General features: G+C 40.5%; 1 protein-coding gene across 1 annotated transcript in view; it reads right to left on the reverse strand.

Moving 5' to 3' along the window:
* Nucleotides 1-27,456, reverse strand: part of LOC124711232 (cholesterol transporter ABCA5-like) — a 359,780-nt gene that overhangs the window by 129,540 nt on the left and 202,784 nt on the right. The window contains exons 18-20 of the mRNA XM_047241193.1: nt 26,595-26,826; nt 14,008-14,191; nt 7,587-7,850 (exon numbers count right to left, since the gene is read on the reverse strand). Coding sequence (XP_047097149.1) covers nt 7,587-7,850; nt 14,008-14,191; nt 26,595-26,826 — 680 coding nt within the window. The remainder of the gene's footprint in view (nt 1-7,586; nt 7,851-14,007; nt 14,192-26,594; nt 26,827-27,456) is intronic.

The raw sequence follows: 27,456 nt of genomic DNA on the forward strand, positions 1-27,456 counted from the left end.
TTAGTTCTCTTGTGAGCTGTATGGATTCCGGTGATTTTCCTGTATTTTTTCTCTTTGCCTAATTGTGCGTTAAAGTTGCCTAACAAGATTATTACATGGTGTTTGGCAATTTTGTTTGTCGTCTCTTCAAGGTCATTCCACAAGTCCTCCACTTTCTGGGGGTTCTTCTTGTTATAGTTATTTGTGGGTGCGTGTGCGTTGATCAAGGTATATGCTTTGTTGGCTGATTTGACGGAGAGCGTTGATATACGTTCTGAGGCAGACTGGAAGTCAATGACAGAGTCGCTGATAGATTTGTGGACTACAAATGCTGTACCAAACTGTTTGAGTCCTTTGTCATTAGTTTTAACTGCTGGTTTTCCTTTGTAGATCCTGTAGTTGTTTCTGTCAAAATGGTTTTTGTCATCATCATCATCATCATCATCATCATCATCATGTAACGACTGTGAACAAGTAACTTGACAATGGTGAAGCTGGTTGAATGTTCACATACTACTGTTGTGATCATGTACAGGAAGAGGTAAAAGGACAGTGAAACTACCACTAGGCACTAGTGGTTGGATGTCTATGACTGTTCACAGAACGTGGAGTTCAGAGGTTTGTCCCCTCTATAGTACGATAGACGGCGATCTGTGGCACATATACTGAAAGAGAACCACAATGGTACACGCACAAGTGTTTCAGATCACACTGTTCATCATATGTTGCTGAACATGGAGCTTCGCAGCAGACCACCCCCATGTGTTCACATCAGTTATGATTGCAGTGGGCATGGGACCATCGGAATTCGGCTGTCGATCAATGGAAACAAGTCGGTTCTTCAGATGAATCACATTTTTGCTACACTAGGTTGATGGTCACCTCCACAAATGCCTTCATTGAGGTGAAAAGCAACTTGAAACATGCACCATACCACTGACACGGGGTGGTGGAGACAGTATTACCCTACGAGAGACTTATAATCGAAGACATGCTAACAACTGCAAACCACTTGCATTCCTTCATGCTGATGTCTTACTCTTGTGGAAATGTCCTCTTTAACAGTATAATTGTTCGTGTCTCAGAGCCAGAACCATACTATAGTGGTTTGAGAAACATTAAAAAGAACTCAGATTGATGTCTTGGTGACCAAATATGCATGACGTAAATCCTATGGAACCCACCTCGGTCTCTATCGGGCGCCATCACGGCATACGCAAACCAGCAGTCCATTATTTAAGCAGATTACATGACCTAAGTATAAGCATCTACTTCCACATACTCCCACAAACCTACCAACAATATGTCAGATCCCTGAGACACAGAATCAATTATTTATTTTGTTCCAAAGATGAACAAATGAGCTATTAAGCAGATGGCCATAATGGGTTTGGTCATCAGTGTAGATGTAGATGTAACAGGCAGAAATACACCTTTCAACTCCTGTCAGAAAGATGGGGTTCTTGAAACATCATGAAGAAGCCTTTATGAAATAAAAATGCTTTGGTGTGAACACTGCAGAACACATGCTATCTCTAAAATAAATTTACGAGCTCCATCTTAAACAACTAACAATGGAAAAGACATAAATGAAGATATCACTGCTAAGACTGATCAAGGAGTGTCCCAACATTGTTTCTTTCAGTTGTTCAAAAGAATTGCATTACATTTTCTTGTAATTAAGTGTGAATTCGAACTCTGTACTAAGTTTTGATAATTGTAAGGTTCCTTTTTATTGAGCCCTTTAATCACTTGTTACTTAGAATATGTATGACGAAGATGCCAAGTGAGTCAATTTGTGATATTATGAAAATAACTGCATCTCCAAAACATTATGAAATGATAGAATTGCTTGTAATGTGATTCTAGTGTATTTATCTTATGTCATATATCAATACTCCTGACAGCAATCTTTACTTAATAACTGCTATTCAGTACAAATAGTGATGGTGTAATTTTATATTCAAAATGTTTTACATCATAAGGCAAAGAGTTTAGTAAGTATGTTGGTGTATACAATGGGAACATAAAAAGTTCTTTGCTGTAACTACAAACTGTGTAGGCACTGCATCATAGTTTGCAAATGAAGTTTGTGCTTGATTTGGCCACTACACTACAGTCATACAGGGCATGGGTAGCAGAACTATTTGGGCAGTAGAACTACATGGAATTAACTGTCGTCATAATTTTGTGACAAATTTCATAAGGAAAGCTATAGTGATGAAATGGTTCATGATGCAATTACACATTTTGATTCTGATAGGAAGTAGGAGAGTGAGCTCTACAGTGTGAAAATCCTGTACTTATGAAAGCATTGGACATAGCTCCATCATTTGAAGTGTCAGAAATCAGCTACTCTCACTCCTCCCAGCCTTCAGTCAGTTCGTGAGGGAACATAGACACCATTGCAGCAGTCCAGCAGACATCTCAGCACTGTATACGTAATAGAAATTTGAGACAACAACAGTCTGCATCAGAATAGTGACAGCCTCATGCTCCACTGCCTCCATGCCCATATTGCTTAATTCAGTACAAACTGAGTGCATGTCCCAGGTGCTGGGCTATCTGTAATAGATGCTGTAAGAAAGGACACATTGCTTCTGTATGCAAGTCCTTTCCAAATCTGAGAGAGGATGAAACAAATATGGATGTGAACAGTGTGTCAGCAGTGACAGTGTTTCAAAACAAACATTCCTCCCATTCTGGGAGAGTTTTCTGCACCTGTGACTTACAAGATTGTACTTCAACATTTCTACTTGTGGACAATGCTTACACTGAAAATCTGTTTACTTTGGAAACTTTTAAATTGTTTGGATTCTCCATCAATGATTTGCTTTCTAATCTGGTTCCATATAAACAGATGTTCTGTACTGAATTTTTCCCTCCATTTTCTCCAAGACTCGACTGTGCAACAGACTTTCCGGCTCATATTATGTTGAAACAGTCTGCACACCCCTGTTTTTTTCTGGACCTGCCCAGTACCAGTAACTTTACGGGATCAAGTAAAAGCAGACTTAGATCATCTTTCAATGTCTTGATGTTATCTGATCTGGCAATAGTCAAAAAACCTACCAGTAAATTACACCTCTGCAGTGATTTTTAAAAAATCTATTAACGCACAGTCCATCATTGATATCTATCCATTGCCGTGCCCTGATGGCAAAATTATCAGGGGGCCATTATTTTTCAAAGACTGGCTTGCCAGAGGCATATTTGAAGCTGCCACTTGATGAGGAGTCTAAACAGCTTCTAATTGTCAATATCCCATTTGGGCTTTATCAACATCAGCATCTACCTTTTGGTGTGGCAAGTGCACCAGCTATTTTTCATAACTTTTTAAAGTAACTTCTTGCATCAGTTACAGGCTGCATAAACCATATATATGACTTAGTAGTAACTGGTGCCTCTACAGAAGAACATTTGCAGAACCATTATACTTTATTTTCTGTTTTACAGTCTGCAGGGTTAAAGCGCAAATTGGACAAGACACATTTTCCTAACCATCCATTATTCATTTCGGTTTTGAAGTGTTGCATGTTAGCATTAAACCACTGCACCAACATATTGATGCTATTACCATATTGCCACATTCCATGTCCGACAAGGACTTAAGACATTTTTAGGCAAAATTGCTTACTACCAAAATTCTTACAGGGCACTGCCACTGTGGCACAACCATTCCATGCATTATTATGAAAAGATGTTCCTTTCTACTGGTCCGTAGTATTTAATCAGGCAGTCAAGTTGTCGAAATCTAAGCTGCAGTCTGCCCCTTGTTTGGCCACTTTCCAGCCAGGCCGGCACCTTGTGTTAGCAATGGACATGTCTCGGTTTGGCCTTGGGCCATCCCTGGTCATAAGCATGCGGATGGTTCTCAATGTCCTATTGCATATGTCCCTAAATCCCAAAATTCAGTGCACCGGCATTATTCACAGTTAGAGAAAGATGCACTGGCGATCGTGTATGCTCTAAAAAAATTTCCATCTTTTTCTGTATGTGTCTATGTTTCACCTGCACAGATCACAAACCAAACCATTGCTGAACAAAGCTGCACATCACTTAGAGTAGTGGGCTCTTTTCCTGTCACAAGACAATTACCGTATTTACTCGAATCTAAGCCGCACTCAAATCTAAGCCGCACCTGAAAAATGAGACTCGAAATAAAGGAAAAAAAAATTTCCCGAATCTAAGCCGCACCTGAAATTTGAGACTCGAAATTCAAGGGGAGAGAAAAGTTTTAGGTCGCACCTCCAAATCGAAACAAAGGTGGTCCATTATAATATGAGACACAATTTAGGTCGAATGAATGACGATACAGCTACAGTAGTTGTAAGCTTAGCAGTTAAGCTTTACCAGGTAGCCACTGCTATGCGTCAGGCGCTCCGTCCGTATTTATACGGGTATCCTTCCTTTTTCACGTGCTTCGTCTGGTTTGAATTGACTGCTTATTTTCTTTGATCTGATAAGTGCCATTCTCTTTTTTATAGGTGTTTACGTCACTCTAAGCTGAAAATGCATTACTGTACTGTGTCATGCATTGTTTGTCGCATTCTGATAATGAGTGTTTACGCTCGTGGCATGACTTGCTTTTGTGCGCGCTGCCACTGCTTACAAAAGAGAGTTCTGAATGAGAGTTTAGCGAAAATTTTTCTCTGTTTTAAAATCTTTGCAGATGCCTCTTTAGTACATTACATTCTGCTCTGAAATTAGTCATCTTAGATTTTAAAATCTAGTGAATTACCGTGCTTCATTTCTGACTGTATCACTATTAGGCATGAGAATAATATGAATATAAACGTGACATGATATGTATATTCTTCCGCGTTTGCTGTTGTCTCACTCTAGTTTCGTAGTTTATTAGGCAGACAGGATTTAAATGAGATAGCAGCAAACATGAAAAAATACATGGCAAAATGTTTATATTCATATTATTCTTATGGTGAAGAGAATACTGCATGTGATTCACAATTCATCAAAGTTCCTATTAGCAGCTATTTCTTATCACAGGTAGGAAAAAATTCAGTTGGCCATATTGACAAACATCCAAAACAGTCTTGCCACTCAGATTTTCGTAGTACAGTGAAATTCTGCTACATTCGAAGATGAAAAATACGGAATTTGTATTTACTTCATTGGATAATGTATGAACATGCAGTGGTCGAAACTCGGGGTGGAGAAAAGAGCTCGTCTTCCACTTTTGTTTTTAATTTATTTACTGATGGAGAGGTTTTGGCGCCAATATTTATCTTTGTGCCTGCAAAGCATGCCTGCATAGCGCTACATATATTCTACGGCAGAAGTTAGTTGTGGTGGCACCTACCAACATTTTTCAGAACTTCTGCTTACTTTGCACTCGATTCTAAGCTGCAGGCAGTTTTTTGGATTGCAAAAACTGGAAAAAAAGTGCGGCTTAGATTCGAGTAAATATGGTATGGGATACATTTTTGATCTATGGCACAAATGCTGATACCTTATGTTTGCTGACTGGTCTGGTTCCAGGGTTTGATAAAGTGGAAGTTCAAAATGTTAATGGTATTACTATTACTAGCACTAAAATTGCAGCTGCAGTAGCCACAGATCCCATTTTAAGTAAAGTTATTTCTTTTGTGGACACCTCCAGGCTAGTCTTCTGATCCTCTGAGAAATAATATTGCATTACAGAAATCATCTTTCTGTTTGGGATGGAGTGCTGCTGTTAGCTACAGAAGATGCCACTCCTCAGGTGTAGTCCTGTCTGCACTTCAGTGTGAGGTAATGCATTTATTACTTGTGGAACACTGGGCTGTATCACATACAAAAGCATTAGCATGCAGATATGTTTCTAGCCTGCCACAGTGTGCCACCTATTAGGCAGCTCCCCATGCTTCTTTGTCACCGTGGGCAGATCCACGGCAGCCTTGGGAATGTAGATTTTATAGGAACTTTTATTAATTTCTAATGGCTTGTGGGAAAGGATGTTCAGTTAAAGTTTTCATATGTCGTGTGTTGCCTGTCTACATCTGAGGCGGTGACAATTTCCACTTTGTCAAAAATTTTTGCAATGGAAGGTCTTCTGTATACGTTATTTATCAATGACAGCCCTCAATTCGTATTTCATGAATTTGAAGACTTTTCATAAAAAAACTGGTGTTCACCATGTCACGGTTCTTCCTTTCCACCCTCATCTGAATAGGAAAAAAGAATGACTAGTACAAACATTTAAGACTCAGATGGAAAAAATTCATTTAGGATATTCACTGGAAGTAGCTCTTGATTGGTTTTTCAATTCTTGTAAGTTCATCCCTGATGGCAATAAAAAGCCCAGCAGAATTGTTGCACGCTCATCAGTCCCGAACATGGTTGCATCTGCTTTGGCCGACATCAGGCCATCCACCGGCACTGACACTGCAACACTTCCAGCCTGGCACAGCTGTTTGGGCTCTCGGTTTCGGCCACTGGCTGAAATGCGTGCTGGCAGTAATTGAGATTACCTGTGGCTGACGTCTATGCATTGTCCACACAGCAGACGGGAGGGCGTCATGACATGTCAAGCAGTTACGACCTCGCATATGTGGCAGCACACCAGGTGGACCTCTGCTGGCCCCCACATCGTCTGTCTGCCCAGCTGTCTTCTATATTGTGGCCAGTGTCCTCACCTTCCCCACTGTCACTGTTGACATTTTCACAGCTGTCTCTACTGCTGTGGGTGGCCCCTTCCTCTGCAGGGGGCCACGGTTGTACCCCAGCTCACGTGCTGCCGCAGACAACACCTCTGCCACTACTGCATTCATCACAGCTGTGGTCTCCTGATCTTCTGCTTTTACCCTCAATGTCCTGGGTTTCAACTCGGATATGGAGATGAACACTGCACCAGCATCACGGCCTCTCACATGGGAGCAAGTGCCGCACCACTTCCGACCGTATGCACTGCTAGCAGTGCGTTGCATGAATTAACATCCTACATCGACCAGAAAAGAAATGGATGTGAACACAGAGCTCACTTCTTTGCAAGGAAAGAGGAGTGCTGCAGCTACCAGTTTTGCGTGTATGTGACCTCATTGTTCACACATGAAGTCTGTGCTTGATTCAGCCACTAGAGGCCAACTGACCTGCCAGTACAATAGCAGTAGCAAGTGCAGCCTGCTGGCTGCGCCTCAGTTGGAACTAATGAATAGCTAGGCCATAAGCCAATGCCCCCACCAGCCACTTGCGTATTGCTAATTTTGTTGTCCTTGTCTTCCACATGTGTGTACTTTTCGAGCAATACATTACAGTGTTCTTGGATTAGAACACTTTTAACCATGTGCCCTTTGAGTCTTTCACGGTGGCATGAGTGGATAAAATCTTCTCAGTTTTCAAACAACATCAACTCCAATAAAATTCTCGAACTTTCAATGACTAGCTCTGCCATCCTCGTCAGGAGTAAAACTACTGTCAGTTGTTTTACTCTTGACGACAATGCTAGTCTTTCAATCAGAACAATTTTTTATCTAGTAATAATGGAACACACAATAACATTTGAGGTACACACTGATTATACACTTTCTGTATACAATAAATGTAATATTGGGCGGATGAAATAAAACTCATATTTAAACAATTAATTTAACATGGAAATTTCACATTACCTCCACCAAGATCGAGTAACTTCATCTTAGCTTCAATGGTCTGAATGCTGTTGAGATACAATCCCAGTGCTGCAAATCCTAAGGGAAGAATTATCATGAAATATAACTTCTGTATGTCCCTCACCATACGGAGGATTCTAAGCTTCAGTAGGGCAATGAGGATTTGCAGTGTGTTTGGTTTTGTTTCAATAGGTTCAAATCCAAGGCCAGGGATTAAGTGAGTTTCTTGATTGATATTTCCATCCATCTGGGTCTCAGTACACACTGGAACAGAAATACAATTTAAACATGTACTTTACACTACACAATGCTAAAGTATGAAGCAAGACACATCTGAGACATTTCAGAACACATTAATATAATGCCACAGTTAAAAAACTGTTTCATTATTTGCATTACACTTTCTTTACTAAGAGTCTCATCTGCATACTAAGAAGAGCTGCCTTATTTAGAGAGATAGATAGTGGAAGAACTTTCTGGGCTCTGTTTTTTTTTTCTTTAATTTATCATACAATTGTCTGTCGTTTAGTTGGAATGGTTGCACTGCTTGTCTTCTTCTCGCGTTCACTGGCGCCACTCGGTATCGTAAGTGTTGCCTGTCCACAAGTGGCAGCAGCAGCACTTATCGATATGTAGTTCTGCTGCCCTATCTTTGGGGTGAACTCAGGCTTCTTCCGGGTGGTGGAGTGGAGAGTTCAGTTGGGGACGAGGAACAGCGAGGTCCACGCAGTGTGACAACATGTAGAGACTGCTGGCGGCGTGTATGTACTGCTGGATCGAAGGGCAGTGGTCACGAGGGTGTACAACCTCCTCGAAACTGGATTCAGCATGTTTAAATTGAGTGCATTGCAATTTGTGTAGAGAAACCTCCACCATTGTGAAATCTCGCGATTCTCCAGGGACTTGGGTTTGTGTTGCTGCTCATGGTGTCACCGAGGTGAAAAGCGGTGGGTGGAGTACCTGGGGAAGGCTGATCTGATTAGCCTTCCTAAGCTTCTAATAGCTATTTACTATTTTCAACTTCTTACACTGTTAAGTTCAACTAGTGGTATTTTTCTGTCTTGTGGTTGCTAACACCTCAGTTACCTGCCCTGGGGGTTATTGTATGTAATGGCAGTGTACATTTCCTCGCCTTGCTGCCACTATCTAGTGAGGTGTGTAAGTTTGACAGCTTCTTGATTGTAGGTTTGGTGGCCTCCTTCTACCTCAGTGGTAGTCATTCCTTCTGGTTTGGGCACTCTAAGCACATTATTCTGCGGACGGAGCCCAGACCGCCGGTTCTGGCTTTGGTGTGATTTTATATCTTGCATTTGTTTTGCTGATGTCAGGTAGCCTTACCAAGATTGTCATTAGTCGCTCATTAGACTGTCATTAGTCAAAGTTACCATCTTGTGATCTGAATGCAACTCTTGGCTGCCTTTCTCTTTGCTCACGAAAGTGTTTTTGGTGTGACCTACTCAGAGGTCGATTCCTGGAGCACCATCTGTCACTGGCCCTTGTGTTTTATTTTATTATTAAGTTTACAATCATTTGTCTGATCTGTTGTTTGTATTTTTTAAATTAACTTTTCCTATGCCATTTGCCTTTTGACAGTATATTTTTTAAAAATTTTATAATTGCCATTTCAGGCGTTAAAGGCATTCAGCCATGATTGTGGTTACTTGCTTTAAAATTCTGATTGTGACCACATTGGCTTGTTCTCAAAAATTATTGGCTGTCTGTATTTTATGTATTTGTTAAATTTTAAATAATTGCCGTTTTTTGCAATAAGGCCTTCAGCTGTGATTGTGTTACATGCCTTAAAAGTCTGATTGTGGCCTCATTAGCTTGTTTTCAAAATTATTTAGTAAAATAAATGAGCAAATTCGCTAAGCAAACCAATAGTAATTGATTGGGCTCTGTCCACAATCATAACCCAATCCTGCCTTCCTTAATTATCAGGTTTCCACTTGTATTATGTGCAGCCATGTATGGAAGTGAAAGATGCCCAATAAATAACTTAGACAAGAAGAGAAGAGAAGCTTTCGAAATGTGGTGTTACAGAAGATTGCTGAAGATTAGATGAGTAGATCACATAACTAATGAGGAGGTACTTGACTAGAAGAAGGGATCAATTGGTAGGACATGTTCTGAGGCATCAAGGAATCACCAGTTTAGTACTGGAGGGCAGCATGGAGGGTAAAAATCATAGAATACACGAAGCTGATTCAGAAGGATGTAGGTTGCAGTAGGTATTGGGAGATGAAGCAGCTTGCAAAGGATAGAGTAGCATGGAGAACTGCATCAAACCAGTCTCTGGACTGAAGACCACAACAACAACAACAACAGATTACATTTTTATAACGCAATATTTACAACTCAAACTGAAACAATGTTTTTCACCAGCACTGGGAATCATGTGAAATATCTGTTAAGCAGTTTTCCTTTGATCTGACAACCTATGAGAGAGTGAAGGAAATTTAATCTAAACTTAAAACTATGCTTATCTCTAAACAATATACTGAACCAGTCAGTTCACTACTTCACCATGCTACGAATGAATGGGTAATAATAACAATGAAAAATGTAACAAAAGCAATAACAATAGGGTATTTCAGGTCAAGGGATATTTTAGAAAATTTGTGGATTAGTGCTTAGTCTTTTCAAATGTCTTTCACTTATATAAAATAGCTTTGACTTTAGACCTTTCTGTCACACAAAACACCCACTATGAAAAGGATATATTATAATACCATTGCCATATAGCAACGCTTGAGTGTAAAAATAAATTTGATAAAAACAAGAATATCAAGTGTGGAAAATTACCTGAACTTTTTGTAAAAATGAAGCAACTGCTACTCAAAAAAATTTCTATTGGATTTCACACTGAGTAATTGTCTAAAGTAGCACAGTATTAAAGATACTAGACTTGTATTTGGGAGCACAAAACATGTCTCATCACCAAGATTTAGGTTTTTTGTGGTTTCCCTAAAGTGCTCAAGGCAAATACCAGGATGATTCCCTTTTGAAGGACATGGCCAATTTCCTTCCCATGCCCTGTCCAATCCAAGTTTGTGTTCCACCTCATGTGACCTCGTGGTCGATACAGTCTCAAATCCCGATTGTCTTTCCTTTGCACTTGATTCAAATGTAATAAGTTCTGTTTATTTCTGCCATTTTTGTGTTAGCAATTTCAAATCATGATATATATTTGATGAATCAATGAAAATGAGTACTGCCCACCCACATAAGGGTGACAATATGTGCACCGCTACAACAAGGGGAAACATGATAATTACTAAACATGATAATTACTGTTTTACTTGCGAAATGCAAGTGATTTTGGACATGCCACAAGAAAGAAAAATAGAGGCAGTCTTAAATCAAATATTTCTTGGCAGGAAGAGGAAATAATGTTATTCTATCAAATCTGCATTGTTCAGGAGGGAGTAGAATCTTATATGCCATATGGAAAAATAATATCATCATTTATGTTTTTGACCTGTATTAATGACCTGGCAACACAATGAGCAGAACTCTTCATTTGTAAACTGAGTTTGATGTTCTCCTCTTGTAAATCATTTGTGGTTGAATTTAGCAAGTATGAAACTGGTTTCAAACTTTAAGATGACAAGACTAACGGTCAACTTCATTTGATGAACTTCATCGACGAATTCATTCCACATTCTTAATAGACAGTAATATTGGCTTGACACTCATTCACTATACTACAGTCAACATGCATGGCCCCAAGTTTGTTCCATCAAACTATAGTACTGTTGACAGTAGAGGGAATCTACAGGATGCTCTTGCTGGCCCATAACAAAAGTGTGCTTCATACCATTGTGAATCAACCATTGTGTATGCCATGACATTTCTATCCAAAATGACATATTACTTTCTGATAAATTTTTATTATAAGCTGAGTCATTTAAATGCCGAGCACAGTGTGATTAACTCATTCCAGAATAGTGGCAGGCAGCACTGTCTGGGAACATATGTTAAGAGAATAAAGTACTGTCTGTAACATATGCAGTATAATAAATACAGTTTAGTAATAATAACTGGCAATCATACTGTGAAAAAGATCACCCATGAGAATCTACAGTTCAAAGTTACAATTATATCAGTCATAGGGCAGTGGTGTGGTTGCCTCAAGGCATATCTGATGTACGATGTAATGTGCCCAATTGGGGCCGCCACAAGTAGCAAAAGTATTTACTGAATTGTTCAGTTTTCTACAGACGGGTCTGAAATATGCTTACCAGTACTACCAGTACTGCCAGGCTAAGAATACTGCATGTCATTTTGGTGACTTAATTATGCCCAGTCTCTGTATCTTGCAATTGTCTGCTACTACTCAACTGCCTTTAGCACTAGACACAAGGTTTTTATTTAAAAAGGTGTTCTGTGCTAAGTAGGATAAATACCCACTTATTCAACCAAAGACAATTTCATACCCAGTCTGAAAGTCACAAAAGGACATTGAATCATGACATGTGCTGCACATTAGGTGACAAGAAACAGTGCAACAATGCAGCTCTTCAGCAGAAAGTGTCAAGAGTTATGTGAAATAATATAGACACCCTCATTGTTGCATATGTTGAAATTGGAGAGTAAGTAAATACTCTGAAGAGTAAAAGAAATTGGTACACCTGCCTAATATCATGTACAGCTCCCATGAGCACGCAGAGGTGCCGTAACACGACATGGCATGGACTCGACTAATGTCTGAAGTAGTGTTGGAGGGAATTAATAACATGAATCCTGCAGGGCTGTCCATAAATCTGTAAGACCATGAGGGGGTATAGATCTCTTCCAAACAGCATGTTGTGAGGCATCCCAGATATGCTCAATAATGTTCATGTCTGGAGAATTTGGTGGCCAGCAGAAATGAGTAATCTCAGGAGAGTGTTCCTGGAGCCACTGTAGCAATTCTGGACATGTGGGATGTCGCATTGACCTGCTGGAATTGCTCAAGTACGTTGGCATGCAAAATGGACGTGAATGGATGCACGTGATCAGACAGGATGCTTACATACATGTCACATGCCAGAGTCATATCTAGACATATCAGTGGTCCCATATCACTCCAACTGCACACGTCCCACACCATTACAGAGCCTCCACCAGCATGAACAGTCCCCTGCTGACATGCAGGGTCCATAGATTCATGAGGTTGTCTCCATACCCATACATGTCCATCCACTCAATACAATTTGAAATGAGACTCGTTCAACCAGGCAACATGTGTCCAGTCATCGACAGTCCATTGCCACTGTTGACGCGTCAAGGTGAGGCATAAAGTTTTGTGTTGTGCAGTCATCAAGGGTACACAAATGGGCCTTCAGTTCCAAAAGTGCATATCGATGTTTCATTGAATGGTTCACACGCTGACACTTGTTAACAGCCCAGCATTGAAATCTGTAGCATTTGCACAAGGGTTGCACTTGTGTCATGTTGAATGATTCTCTTCAGTCGTCATTGGCCCCATTCTTGCAGTGTATTTTTCCAGACACAGCGATGTCCAAGATTTGATGTTTAATCAGATTCCTGCTATTCACACTACACTTGTGAAATAGTCAAACAGGAAAATCCCCACTCCATCACCATCTCAGAGATGCTGTGTCCCATCGCTCAAGTGCTGACAGTAACACCACATTCAAACTCACTTAATCATGATAATCTGCCATTGTAACAGCAGTAACCAATCAACAACTGCACCAGACACTTGCTGTCTTATATGTGTTGCCAACTACAGTGCCATATTCTGCCTGTTTACATATCTCTGTATTTGAATACACATGCCTGTACCAGTTTCTTTGGCACTTCAGCGTAAGTTCCATCGATGGTCAGTTATTACGGATCGATATAAGTGCCCTATAGTAATACTAGATACTATGAAGTTTTAGATTATCCATACAATAAATAGGATCAGAATAGTGCCAGTAGTGTTACAATAGATATCTTTAGTTATCTGATGGGACTGGAATCACTGGACACCAGTCATTGGTGCAGGGACAGTTAGGTATTTCCCAGTGAAGTTCTGCAATGGGACTATTTTAAGGATAATGAGATAAGAATAGTCTACAAATGATTTCCATTTATCTAGATGAAAACCACTACATTATAAATGTTTACATATGCAAGTTAACACTAAGATAACTAAAGTACAAGTATGGAAATTATGAACAAATTATTTACCAGTTAATCAACAAACAGCGATGCATAGATATATTGTAAAGATCAGATTTCATTCACAGAATGATAATGGGAAATCCTTGATAAAATACATGGTGTCCCAAGAGGAATGGTCAACATTCAGAAATATGACAGGAATGTTCATTCATTCAAAGCAAAGAAGTCTGGTAAAAACAGACTCTAATCTGCAGCAGTAAGAAATCTACCTAACTCTTGCAAATTGGAAATGTTATGTACTTACTTTTTCCAGGGAAGTCAGTGATGCCTGTTGTAAGGATACCACCCTCATTTTGCAAACTCTGATAGGAGGTGCTTTTTGACTGCAGTGACAAAGACCTGCTTAATGCACGATTCCTAACCATCTTCTTAGATAGATTGTCCATTGTGCAATCTGTTTCTTCATCTCTTTCCAAATGCAAGAAAACCTGAAAGCAGTACATTGGCGCCAATTATGAGATGGAAAACACTTAAATGCATACTTGAGTGATACACTTAAAAAGCTGACTGAGAATAATAAAGAAACACAATATTTATAAAATGTCTGCCATTTCCTCACTTTCACACACATGTTATGAAAGTTTGGCAGTTTCCATACATGGAAAACAATGGCACAAGTGAGTCTTGTTAAGCACCAGAAATAATGCTAATATAATAAGAAACATATGACCAGCAGTGGGTATCTATCTTTTCAGTTTGATACGAATAATTTCAATAGATACACATTCATAAAAATTAGTAATTCCATACTTAAGTGTTTATAACCTGAACATCTGAATTAATGCTGAAATGTTTCGACTGAATTCATGCAAATCTACAATATTAACTGTTTTGAAGTTGTATCAGCAATTATTGTCAACAGTGTTATAAACTCTTTGACATCTATTTGAGATTGCTCTTCTTTTTCATCAAGAGAGATGTACAGTGTCTTGACAGGAATGTGTGGGGGAATTGACACTTTTAGCAGGAGAGTTGTTGCAAAGGAACTTGATATTTTTTTATAACACTACTGAAGATAGAAGTATTGTGTGTTATTAGAAGTGAGTGTGGAAATATTAAAGAAAAGATCTATTTTAAATTCTAGAAAGTGCATTTGCTTGAATAACCATCAGAAGTTACCTAAATACCAGTCCTCTGACCATTTAATATTTCTTGGAACAAGGACAATGACTTGGGACCAGCAACATACTCCAGGGAAGGCAAAGAGACTAATAACTAACAAGATAATTACTAATTTCGAACTACAGATGTGATGTGCGACTCAATACAAATTAACTACAAAATAATGGTCAACGTCTTGTTTGAAGACAGGTCATTGAACAGGCAGTATTGAAGATCCCATTGCAAGTGGCACCACCGACATCCCTAAGGAAATCAAGTAACTGGTACAATATTATTGTCAATGATGTGGCGCCACTACTCAGATGGTTCTTATTATCACGAGCACCTTCTCATGAAACCACATGCTATATGGTTGACTCCATTTTGTCCTAGAACTCTAATATGGCCTGGACTGGAGTTTGTTTCAGAATATAAGGTACATTGTCTTAGTTAATAAACCAGAATTAGTCCCCACTAACTAGCGTGTACCTTGCTTTTCAAAAAACTCAGCATACTGAAAAATACAAGAAATAGTCTACATAGGATTATGACTTAGTTTACAATATATTATAAATACTCATATAGTTTGTCTTCAGTAGTAATGTCAAAGTGAAACCTGACCCTTATACCCACCTGAGTTTACAATTTGAAGCCATTGTACAAGTGTAAAATTTACAGGTGAAATATTTGACTGCTATGAAACTACAAATATGAAAATGATACTGGGTAATGTTATTACAATGAAACATACAGTTCAGAAATTAAAGAGCAATGATTTCAGAAAAAAACCTTCTCAGTTTTTAAGCTGTCTCAGTTCGAATAAAATTCTTGAGCTTTTGATGGCTGTCCCCACCGTCGTCGTCGTCAGGAGCAAAACTACTGACTACTGAGTCTGACATGGTTTCCTGCTCATATAAGCAAGATTGTAGCCTTTAACACCAATCAGAGAGGGTCAAAATGACACCTCCAAGGAAGATGAGTAGTGCTGCTGAAAGCAGCTATGGCCCGCCCCAGAACCAAGTGACATCAAACGACATGAGAGGCCGGCGCCATGTTTGAAACTACCACTCTCACCTCCCTACAAGAGCCAAGCATCTGCCTTTGCTTCCTTTCCACATCCAAAACGTGGCCCCAAGCCCTACTAATTGTGTATCCCTGGTCTCTGTTAATTCACACTGTATTTTGCATCCCTTTTCTAGCATATGCTCAGCTATGGCCAACTTCTCAAGCTCCCTTTGTTTGATATGTCACTTGTGCTTAGTAGAACATTCTGCAATTGTGCAGATTGTTAGAACTATATAGAAGCGACTGCATTTGCGAGGGACGCCATACACATCAGGCACACAATGAGCTATGTCATCTTTAACAGGATGCACCATATCTCGCATCTTGCAGGCAGGCCGGAACACTGGTCTGAGTCCATGTCTCTACAACGCAGTCCTAATTTGCAACTCATTGCTCCACAGTATGGCAGGAAAACAGCCAGCTTGCCCTCTTCTGTCAATTCACCATGCATTCTTCTTTGGTGCCACCTGGAAGTGTTTGCAATGTATCTTTTTATAACCATTCTCTCTGAACACATGTATCAAGTGCAGCAATTCAAACTGTAAGTGGTCTTTGTCAGAAATAATCTTACTCTGTGTACTAATGTGTTCTGGACTGCTCTCTTATGTACAGGGTGGTGAAAATGAGCATTCAAGTATCAATCAGCTGTACACTGTATGACCAAGCTGGCCTCCTGCCATCCAATCATCTAAAATATCCAAGAACATTAGCTTGCAATCCTTCTCCATCACAATGGTCAATTTAATGTTATGATGGACACCAATTCATGTGATCAATGAACTGCTGCAGTGCACTTTCAATGTGAGGCAACATCAGAAAGGTGTTGTCGATACAAGATGGATGCAATGCCACAGCCTGCTCCTCAAAGTGCTCCATAAAGATATTTGTAAGTGCTGGAGATTGTGCTGACCCCATTGTTGTGCCATCCATTATTTCATAATACTCATCATGGTTCAAGTAGTACTGTACATTGTCATTAGAACATGACAGAACAACTTGTCAGTTGCAGGTGAAAATTGTTGGGCAAAAGGATCCAGCATGTCTTGCACTAGCACCCTCATAAAAAGTGACAATGTCCAGACTAACCATTCCACAGTTGTGACCTATTTTCATTTTCTTGAGCCTTTCAGCTAATTTCTGTGAGTTTGCAACATGCTGTTCACAAAGTCACAATTTTTGGCGCTAGTAATCCTTCAAGGTCTTTACCCAGTCTGTAGGTGTGCAAACTGACTGCACTAACAATGGGCCTAAGAGGGACATTTTATTTATGTATCCTTGGCAATCATAAAGCCTGGGAGGTCCGGCAGCATGAGGCATTAATTTCTTCACCTCTTCATCTGGCTAACCAGAGTTTTTTAAAAACTTCCCTCTCTTTCTGGCAATGTCCTGTGTCAGGTAAGGACTAAATTCCTGTATGTGTCATCTTCTAATACAGGACCTGCAGCTGGTAGTCTGAAGCCGATGGTTCTCATCACCATGTACACAATAAAGCAGTCCTTAACATGTTAGTACACAGAACAAAAGTTATTTCTGATGAAGGCCATCTACAGTTTAAATTGCAGCACTTGAGATGTGTTCAGAGGGAATGGTTATAGCAAGAGAGACATTACAAATGGTTTCAGGTGCCACCAAAGAAGAACGCCTTGTGAATCAGCAGAAGAGGACAAACTGGTTGCTTTCCTGCCATGCTGTGGGGCAACAAGTTAGGATATGTGCTGCAGAGACATGGACTAAGACCAGTGTTCTGGCCCACCCACAAGATACAAGATATGTTAAAGACAACATAGCTCTTCCTGTACCCGGTGTGTATGATATCCCCTGTGAATACAGCAGCATCTATAAACACTAATATTCAGAAAAAAACAGAACACCTTGAACGCCTAGAGAAAGAACGTCCATATTCTCAGGACATGTACATTAGTGTGTTCTGCAGAAATGATTAGGATTTCATTCACCTTGTTTCAGCATGTGTCGTATTGCCTAGTAGTGACAGGGTCGGCAATGGGCCCGGATAACCTGTTCCATGCATAATGGCATTGATGTGCATAAGGCGTGAATGGCATCCTGTGATGGAGGCATCCACACTGCATTCACACACAGTGTTTCACCATGTTCCACATATGTTTGATTGGCGATCTGGTGGGCCAGTGCAAAAGTCCGATATCCTGTGACACCAAGTAGGTATGTGTTTGTGGTGCAACATGTGATCATGCGTTGTTTTGCTGAAAGATGGTGTCTGGGTTGTTGTGCAGAAAGGATATTGATAAGGGACACAGGATGTCATTCACATACATCACACTGCCCACAGTGCCCTGGACATGCACCAACTGTGATTTTTGGCTGTACCCAATAGCATTCCACACCATAATGTCTTGAGTTGGTGCTGTACGTCTTAAGTGAACGCAGTCATTGTGATGCTGCTGCCCGTCTGCTTCGAATCAAAATGCTGCAATATCCAAAAACACTATCTGATGTCATTCCTGTCCTTAGTGACATCAATCCATACAACAATTCTGTCTAGCATGTTTCTGCACATTCATCAAAGGTAGGTGGAGAAGTGGACAAGATGCACTTAACCCAAGCCATAACAGACAGACAGCAATGGACTGTACGATGTGTTACACTGTTACTCCAGAGCCAAGGAGGACCCAGATCTGTCCTACAATGCCATTCAGAGTTGGTGTTGATCTTTCTGGGGGGTGGTATGGATGATGCAGCCTGACCCATATTGTCATGTTCTATGGCTATCTGTGAACCATTCTGCACACACCTGTTGTGTTTCCAAAACACTTCACCCCACACGAGCAGCAGTTTCCTGGATGGGTGCATCACAAACGCTCATGCCAATAATGTGCTCTCTTTCAAACTCGCTGATTTGATGGTACGGTTCATGTGGATGTCTGGAAGGCATCCTACATATCTACTCAAGTCACAATGATCAATTATCTTCAGTTTATAGCAAAAATGAGAGCCACAGGCACATTTTGCTGGTAGGTGATGTTATGCAATGATAGCAATGTTGACCTTAAACATGCGGGCCAACATGGTTCAAATGCTAATCATTTCTGCAGAACTTACATGTCCTGTAAATATGAATGTCCAATCTCTAGTTGTTCAAGGTGTTCTGGTTTCTTTTCTGAACATGAGTGTAGGTCAGAGAATTTGCACAATTGCTGAGCGTTGTATCAAGCACAAATGACATATTAAAGAAAGGAAGCTTTACAAGTTGGGCATAGCTGAGCATTGCCTGGAAAATGAAAACAAAACGAAGTTTGAACACATGAGAGTCTTGGTTCACATGTCAACATATTTGGATTCAGTTATACAGAAGGTGGCCAAGATTAGAATGAATAGCAACAATTTTAAAAGAGACTAGATGTCCAGGCTTAGTAGGGTGTGGAGATGAGCTTTGGATATCAAAAACAAGCAAAGCAAATGCTTGACAGTTGTAGGGAGACAGGAGCAGCAGTTTCAAACATGGGGCTGGCCCCTCATGCCACCTGATGTCATTCAATCCTGCGGCAGGCTGGAGCTGCTTTGAGTTTCCCCAACTCACCTTATGTGCAGGCATCATTTTGGCCCTCTCTGAGCCCTGGTAGTCAGCAGTTTTGCTCCCGATAACAAAGGCAAAGGTAACCATCGAAATCTTGAGAATTTTATTAACACTGATACGGCTTGAAAATCAAGATGATGATATTCAGGCATGCCAACATGAAAGACTCTGAGGACAATACTGATTCATTTAAAAATACAAAAAATGTAAATTTCATAGATAAGAAAGACTTTGGGCAAGTTTGTAAATAATAGTAATAACCATTCTGGAAACATCCCCCAGGCTGTGGCTAAGCCATGTCTCTGCAATATCCTTTCTTTCAGGAGTGCTAGTTCTGCAAGGTTCGCAGGAGAGCTTCTGTAAAGTTTGGAAGGTAGGAGACGAGGTACTGGCAGAAGTAAAGCTGTGAGTACCGGGCGTGAGTCGTGCTTCGGTAGCTCAGTTGGTAGAGTACTTGCCCGCGAAAGGCAAACGTCCCAAGTTCGAGTCTCGGTTGGGCACACAGTTTTAATCTGCCAGGAAGTTTCAATAGTAATAACTATTTTTATAAGTATACAATATACCAATCTAACCATTAAACCAGAATGTTTAATTTTGCATCATAAGTACCATGGAGGAATAGAGAAGAAAGGAAGGAAAGTTAATATTTAACATCCCACTGATGATTACATCATTAGAAAAGAAGCACAAGCTTCATACTGAGGAAGAATAGCGAAGGCCACTTGTATCCTTCTCAAAGGAACCATACCATTATTTGCCTTAATCAAACTAGGAAAACAGAAAACCAAAATATTGGTCAGTGGCTGGAAAGGGGTTTTGAACTATCATTGTCCCTAATCCAAGCCCAAAGTCTTACTATTGTTGCAGCTTCCTTGTTAGTTATAGAGAAAGCAATGAGTGACATAAGGCCAGACTGCAAATGAAAAATCCCTCGAAGTGGTCAATGAAGTAATGGACAGGTGCAAAAGAGTATTATCTCAAATGTTATATTTGAACATCCTGAATATGATGTAATTTCCAATGCGTCATGTGAAAACACAACATTTAACAATGAATATAACTTCAGTTAATACAGGGCGATTCAAAAAGAATACCACAACTTTAGGAATTTAAAACTCTGCAACGACAAAAGGCAGAGCTAATCACTATCTGTCGGTGAATTAAGGGAGCTATAAAGTTTCATTTAGTTGTACATTTGTTCACTTGAGGCGCTGTTGACTAGGCGTCAGCGTCAGTTGATGCTAAGATGGCGACCGCTCAACAGAAAGCTTTTTGTGTTATTGAGTACGGCAGAAGTGAATCGATGACAGTTGTTCAGCGTGCATTTCGAACGAAGTATGGTGTTAAACCTCCTGATAGGTGGTGTATTAAACGTTGGTATAAACAGTTTACAGAGAATGGGTGTTTGTGCAAAGGGAAAAGTTCTGGACGGCCGAGAACGAGTGATGAAAATGTAGCACGCATCCAGCAAGCATTTGTTCGCAGCCCAGGAAAATCGACTCGCAGAGCTAGCAGAGAGCTGCAAATTCCACAATCAACTGTATGGAGAGTACTACGAAAAAGGTTAGTTATGAAACCTTATCGTCTGAAATTGGTTCAAGCACTGTCTGCAGCTGATAAGATTAAATGAATCGATTTCTGTGATTTTATCCTTGCTCAAATGGAAACAGATGAATCTTTCGTTTCAAAGATTGTGTTTAGTGATGAAGCAACTTTCCACACTAACGGGAAAGTCAACCGTCACAATGTCTGTATATGGGGCACTGAGAATCCGCAGGAAACAACTCAGTATGAACGTGACTCGCCTAAGGTGAACGTTTTCTGTGCCATTTCAGCCAATAAAGTTTTTGGTCCCTTTTTCTTCGAAGGTGCTACTGTAACTGGACTACAGTATCTGGAGATGTTAGAGAATTGGCTGTTCCTTCAGCTCGAACAAGAAGCACAACAATTTATATTTCAGCAGGATGGAGCGCCACCACATTGGCACTTATCTGTCCGTAACTACCTGAATGTCAACTACCCGAGGCGATGGATCGGCCGCCAGGCAGCCCGTGACAGAGCACTTCATCACTGACCTCCAAGAAGCCCTGATCTTACCCCCTGCGATTTTTTCTTATGGGGGTATGTTAAGGATATGGTGTTTCAGCCACCTCTCCCAGCCACCATTGATGATTTGAAACGAGAAATAACAGCAGCTATCCAAACTGTTACGCCTGATATGCTACAGAGAGTGTGGAACGAGTTGGAGTATCGGGTTGATATTGCTCGAGTGTCTGGAGGGGGCCATATTGAACATCTCTGAACTTGTTTTTGAGTGAAAAAAAAACCTTTTTAAATACTCTTTGTAATGATGTATAACAGAAGGTTATATTATGTTTCTTTCATTAAATACACATTTTTAAAGTTGTGGTATTCTTTTTGAATAACCCTGTATAGTGAATTTAACTACTACTTGTAGTGATTTTTAAATTTTTATCACAGAGCAAATCACAAAATAGTGGAGATATGGTCAGAAACAGGGAAAGATCATGAATATGTATTAAATGAAGTACATGCAATAACTCATTGAAAGGAAATTACTTCTAGAACTGGCAAAAGCAGCCAAGAGGTATCATGCTCTTTGTATAAGATGTTACTCATTCTGTCATATTGCCTTCACAGAGCATGAAAAAAGTGAATGTATAATAACAAGAATGTATGAGAACCAGAATGTTAGTGACAGAACAGAAATTTATACAAACCATTGACACTTATAACAGAAAATTGTCAAGTTTTCACAACAACTGAATTAACCATATTGTGCTGATAGCTGTTACGGTTCAAGTAAGCAGCATAAGAGACAAAAGATGAATCACTGGTTTAGCAAAGAGTAATTTATTAATTTACTGTTGATGGAGAGTTTTGTTTATTATCCTTTATATTTACATAAAGTTACATATTAAGTGTCATTTCCACAGTTTATATGAGAATTATTTCTACTCATCAAATCACATTAGTGATAACTATGAGATTCCTTCAAGAGAAGATTCAGAAGGGACATTTTTATCTTTCCGCAATAATGACAGACATGACATTGCTATCACCTGGGACCGAATTAAAGTGGAACAAACTGCATCTCCAGCTAAGCCACATGTGCGCCCACTGCCATAAAGTAGGAAGATTTGTATTCCCCGACCCATTTTGGCCATGTCAAACGTTCACTGTTCTGGTCTAATCACCCACTGATGTGTTTCACACACAGAGAGTGCATCTTTCAACAACAAGGAGTGCACACCAATTATGACAAGTACATAATCGCAGTTGGACATTTAGAAGAAGCCATGATAGAAGACATAGAAAGCGTTCTATGACAATGTTGCTACATGTTAATAAGGGAACTGTAGCCTTAGACTGCAGAAGGTTTTAATTACAAGCAGCTAGGCAACAGAGCCCCATCACAAATGCTGCAAGCTTTGTGTGTCCTAGCTGGTCCTGATCTGCTGCCTGAACAGCCTCTACACATGATGTGGCTTTGTACTAATTTACCAGTTGTGGCAACAAGTCAAGATCTGTCATTGCAGGTGTTGGCAGAGAAGCTTGTCACAGTAGCAAACATCCTGTTTGAAGTAACAGCAGCCACTAAAATTTAGAGTACAACTGACAATGGTCACAGGATGAATTCTGAAACACCAAGTGCCATGACTAGTACCGAAACGTGTACGTCAAGCACAGGTATGCCAATGCAGGAGCACAGAGTGGAACATTTAGAAGATCATATTATATGCCTGAGCTTGAAACTATCAGCACAGAAGCAGAAATTCTGATACTGCTACGAGTGTACTCCAGAGTAGCAGATGGAAAGATGATCGGCATAGGTTTGATATGACTACTGATCAATGGCATTCGTGTCACAGGCATTTTGGAGATGCAGTTCGCCAGGGCAACAGACCCTGCTGTTACCCAAACCACAGACAGATGTTAGAGGACACCAATGTTCATCACTAACAATATATGCATCTGCAATTAAAGGATGAAAGGCAGAACACCAACGCAACATTACTAGCATTGCACCGGCCACAGAGGTTATTCGCGAACGATCACATGTCTGGTAAAAACTTCCTTGTAGATTCCAGATCTGAAGTTAGTGTTTCCCCCCAGATGGGCTAAGTGATGCACCTATTATACCAACACAGCATATACTCACAGCAGTGAACAATTTATGCATTAAAACTAATGGCAAACAGAGAATGACATGGGATTTGGGTCTTCAATAATAATGCCAATGTCACCAACCCTATACTTGGTGCAACTTTTTGTCTAAGTTTCATCTGTCACTGGATTTAGTCAACTGTCATTTATTTACAGTGAGCCATGGTGCCATTGAGGGATTGATTGTGCCCGTACAACCGTGTAGGAACTACCTGGGTATTATCACATGATACTGGCCATGTTTTTAGGCTAACGAAAGCTGTTACTGCAGTAAATGACAGCACTCTTTCTAGCTGCATACTTCAAGAATTCCCGGCTGGCTGCTACCAATGGGAAGTGTCACCAGTTGACAGTGCACATGTCTGCACATTACCCAGGCAACCCATCACAGCTCATCCTCAGTAGCTCCTTGCAGCACAAACTGGGTTTGATGAGCTATTGAAAGCAGATATTGTGACTAGATCAGATGGTCCTTGAGCATCCCCCTATACATGGTGCATAAAAAATATGGTTCCCAGCAATTATGTGGGATTTACTCACTGCCTGCTCATTTCCTGATCATTATCCTGTCCCTCACATATTTGTCTTTAACAATATTGACACTGGTCGATTGTACAAAGGTATTTTTGCAAATTCCAGTAGCCCCAGAGGACATTCTAGAAACCACTGTAATATTGCCTTTTGGGCTTTTCCAGTTTAAATTTATGCCTTTTAGATTGAGAAGTGATGTGCAGATGTGGCAGCATTTTATGCACGACGTGTTGCACAGGTTGACATTTCTATTCTGTTGCATGGATAGAAGCTGGTTTATTGATGGCAACAACTTGTTTTCTACTCATAGACCCTTACAACACAACAGAAGACATTGAGTGCTATTGATAGCGACTTGCTGGCAATCTAGGCAGCAATCAAACATTTTTGATTATCTGTGGAAGGAAGACAGTTTACAGTTTTCACTGACCACAAACCACTAATTTGCTTCTTCCAGTGTGAAATGGATTACAGCTCAATGCGGCACTGTAGACAGGCAGAATAACAACATTGTAGCCAACTGCCTATCACAAAATTGTGCCAGCCTATAGCTGTGGGCTGACATAGCAGCCAAGCAACAAGCAGACACAAAGCTGTGTGTCTTATTCCAAAGTGAAAACACAGACCTTCAGCTGTAACGTATTTTTGTGCCATATTGTGTTGTGGGTATCTGCCTTGGCACATCCTGTGACAAAGAACACCTGTATAGTCCTGCAGAATTTCCTCACATAGTTTTCTGAACAATGCATAACCTATCATATCCAGGCAACAGCAAGATAGAGACGAACAAGGTCGTGTGGCCAGGAATCCAGACAGACTGCCAACACAGTTATGCTCCCTACTCAATTGCCATCACAACCAGGTCAGCCAACATGTCTTTGCACCGACTGCATACTTTCCAATGCCGAAAGCAAGATTTTCACACATACATGTGGGGACCTAGTAGGACCCTTATCCTATTCTGATGGTCACCGCTACCTAACTGCTGTAGTGGATTGTTTTATGAGGTGGCCTAAAGTTACTCCCAGACCATACATCTCCACTGAGTTGGTTGCAGAAGCATTGTTGTTTACATGGTTTTCGAGGTTAGGTGTTCCTCAAACCATTACAACTGACAACAGAGACTTGTTCAAGTCACAGCTGTTTAATGCGCTGCTCCAACTATGTGGTTTCTTCACACCACTAGCTACCATCCTGCTAGTAATGGAATGCTGGAAAGACTACATCACACACTAAGGGCAGTGCTGATATATTACTTATCAACATAGACAAACACCTTGACGCTGATATTTTTATGCCTGCACACATCGGTGAAAGAGGACCTGCAATGTTCACCAGTCCAACTGGTTTATGGTGAGCAGCTGCATGTGCTAGGTGAACTCACTTTACCAGCTCCACTTCAGCCAACCACACCAGAAAGAGGGTTCAAATGACTGTTCAGCTACCAGAGAGATTGCAGGCACACCTGTATTGCACAGAGATAGGAAGGTTTTTGTCCATCTGCTTACAGCACCAATTTCTCACAAAGAGATGTTACTGTGCACCCACTGTTAACGCCCACCGTATACTGGCCCCTACAGAATGCTGTCAGAAGAGAACACTTTCGAGATTGACCAGAATGGCACACACGGAACAGTCACCATAGAGAGACTAAAGTCTGCCTACCTCTAAGAAAAGGAACCAGCATAATCATCTCAGTTTTCCACTGACCTGTGCCAAGCCTACAATACTGGATGACACTGCAGCCTCCAATAAGATTCAAGAGGTACCTCACTATTCCTTCAGCTGCTCTTTCGACAGCTCTCCCCCCTCTGCCCCCTTCCTCAACCCCACAGTTGAGCATCACAAGTGCTGGATGGGGGGAGGTGGAGGTGTGGACAGGGGAGTGAGGGGGGGGGGGGGGAGTGGGGAGTGGGAGTGGTTGTGTGCATGTAGCGAGATCAGTTACTATGCAAGTAACCCAGCACAAGAGAGAAAAGATGACTTGCTGCTTTAGAAGACAGTATTTATTAATGAAGCAGAATTTTGTTCATTACTCTTCTTCTTTACATTGTTTACAATTTGGTGTACAATAAAGTTATGCATTGAGTAATCATCATATCCGAAATTTACATGGTAATTATTTCTCGTTGTCAAAGTACTGAGTGTGTCATTTAAGGGGTCCTAGGTAGTTACTATACATCTTGCTTTACAATTAAATCTAGTGGCCAGTTAGATATCACTCCAATGCAGTCTCTATCATGTACATTAGAAGCACTTTTTAAAGGATTCAACAAAAACCAATGCATGCATCTCATTCTACTGAAATGATGTTCACCACTTCCAACCAATTTTATCAAATTATTCCTCAGTTCTGCTTTAAACTATGAACAAGGCAAAATACCCAGTCATACCTCCTCGAGTGTAGTCATTGAGACACCATAACTACTGATTCCCAGTCGACTAGCTCTCGTGGATATTTCCTGTTCAATGGCGGAGAAGAGTGGTGCAAAATTATCAACAGCATTGTGTGGCAATATGAAGGACAGTTCTCTCCCATGCCGCCTTGCTTTCTCAGCCTTAGGAACATGACTTGTTACAAGACGTGTGATGGCATGTTCTCGTGCCACACCTTCCAGGACCAGCCTAAGAAAGGCGCAAAAATTAATTTTGTTGAAATCTTCTCATGATTGCTGTTAACAACTGTGATGACGAAAATAAATTTACAAAGCAGTCTTCTCATAAGACATCTATGTATCACAATCTTTTAAGATATGAATATAATAGAGGGAAACATTCCACGTGGGAAAAATATATCTAAAAACAAATATGATGTACCTTACCAAACGAAAGTGTTGGTATGTTGATAGAGACACTAACAAACACAAACACACACACAAAATTCAAGCTTTCACAACCCATGGTTGCTTCACCAGGAAAGAGGGAAGGAGAGGGAAAAGACGAAAGGATGTGGGTTTTAAGGGAGAGGGTAAGGAGTTATTCCAATTCCGGGAGTGGAAAGACTTACCTTGGGGGGGAAAAAGCGACAGGTATACACTCGCACACACATACACACATATCCATCCGCACATATACAGACACAAGCAGACATATGTAAAGGCAAACAGTTTGAGCAGAGATGTCAGTCGAGGCAGAAGTACAGAGGCAAAGATGTTGTTGAATGACAGGTGAGGTACGAGCGGCGGCAACTTGAAATTAGAGGAGGCTGAGGCCTGGTGGGTAACGGGAAGAGAGGATATATTGAAGGGCAAGTTC

This window comes from Schistocerca piceifrons, chromosome 8 (genome assembly GCF_021461385.2).
Source record: "Schistocerca piceifrons isolate TAMUIC-IGC-003096 chromosome 8, iqSchPice1.1, whole genome shotgun sequence".
NCBI classification, from domain to species: domain Eukaryota; kingdom Metazoa; phylum Arthropoda; class Insecta; order Orthoptera; family Acrididae; genus Schistocerca; species Schistocerca piceifrons.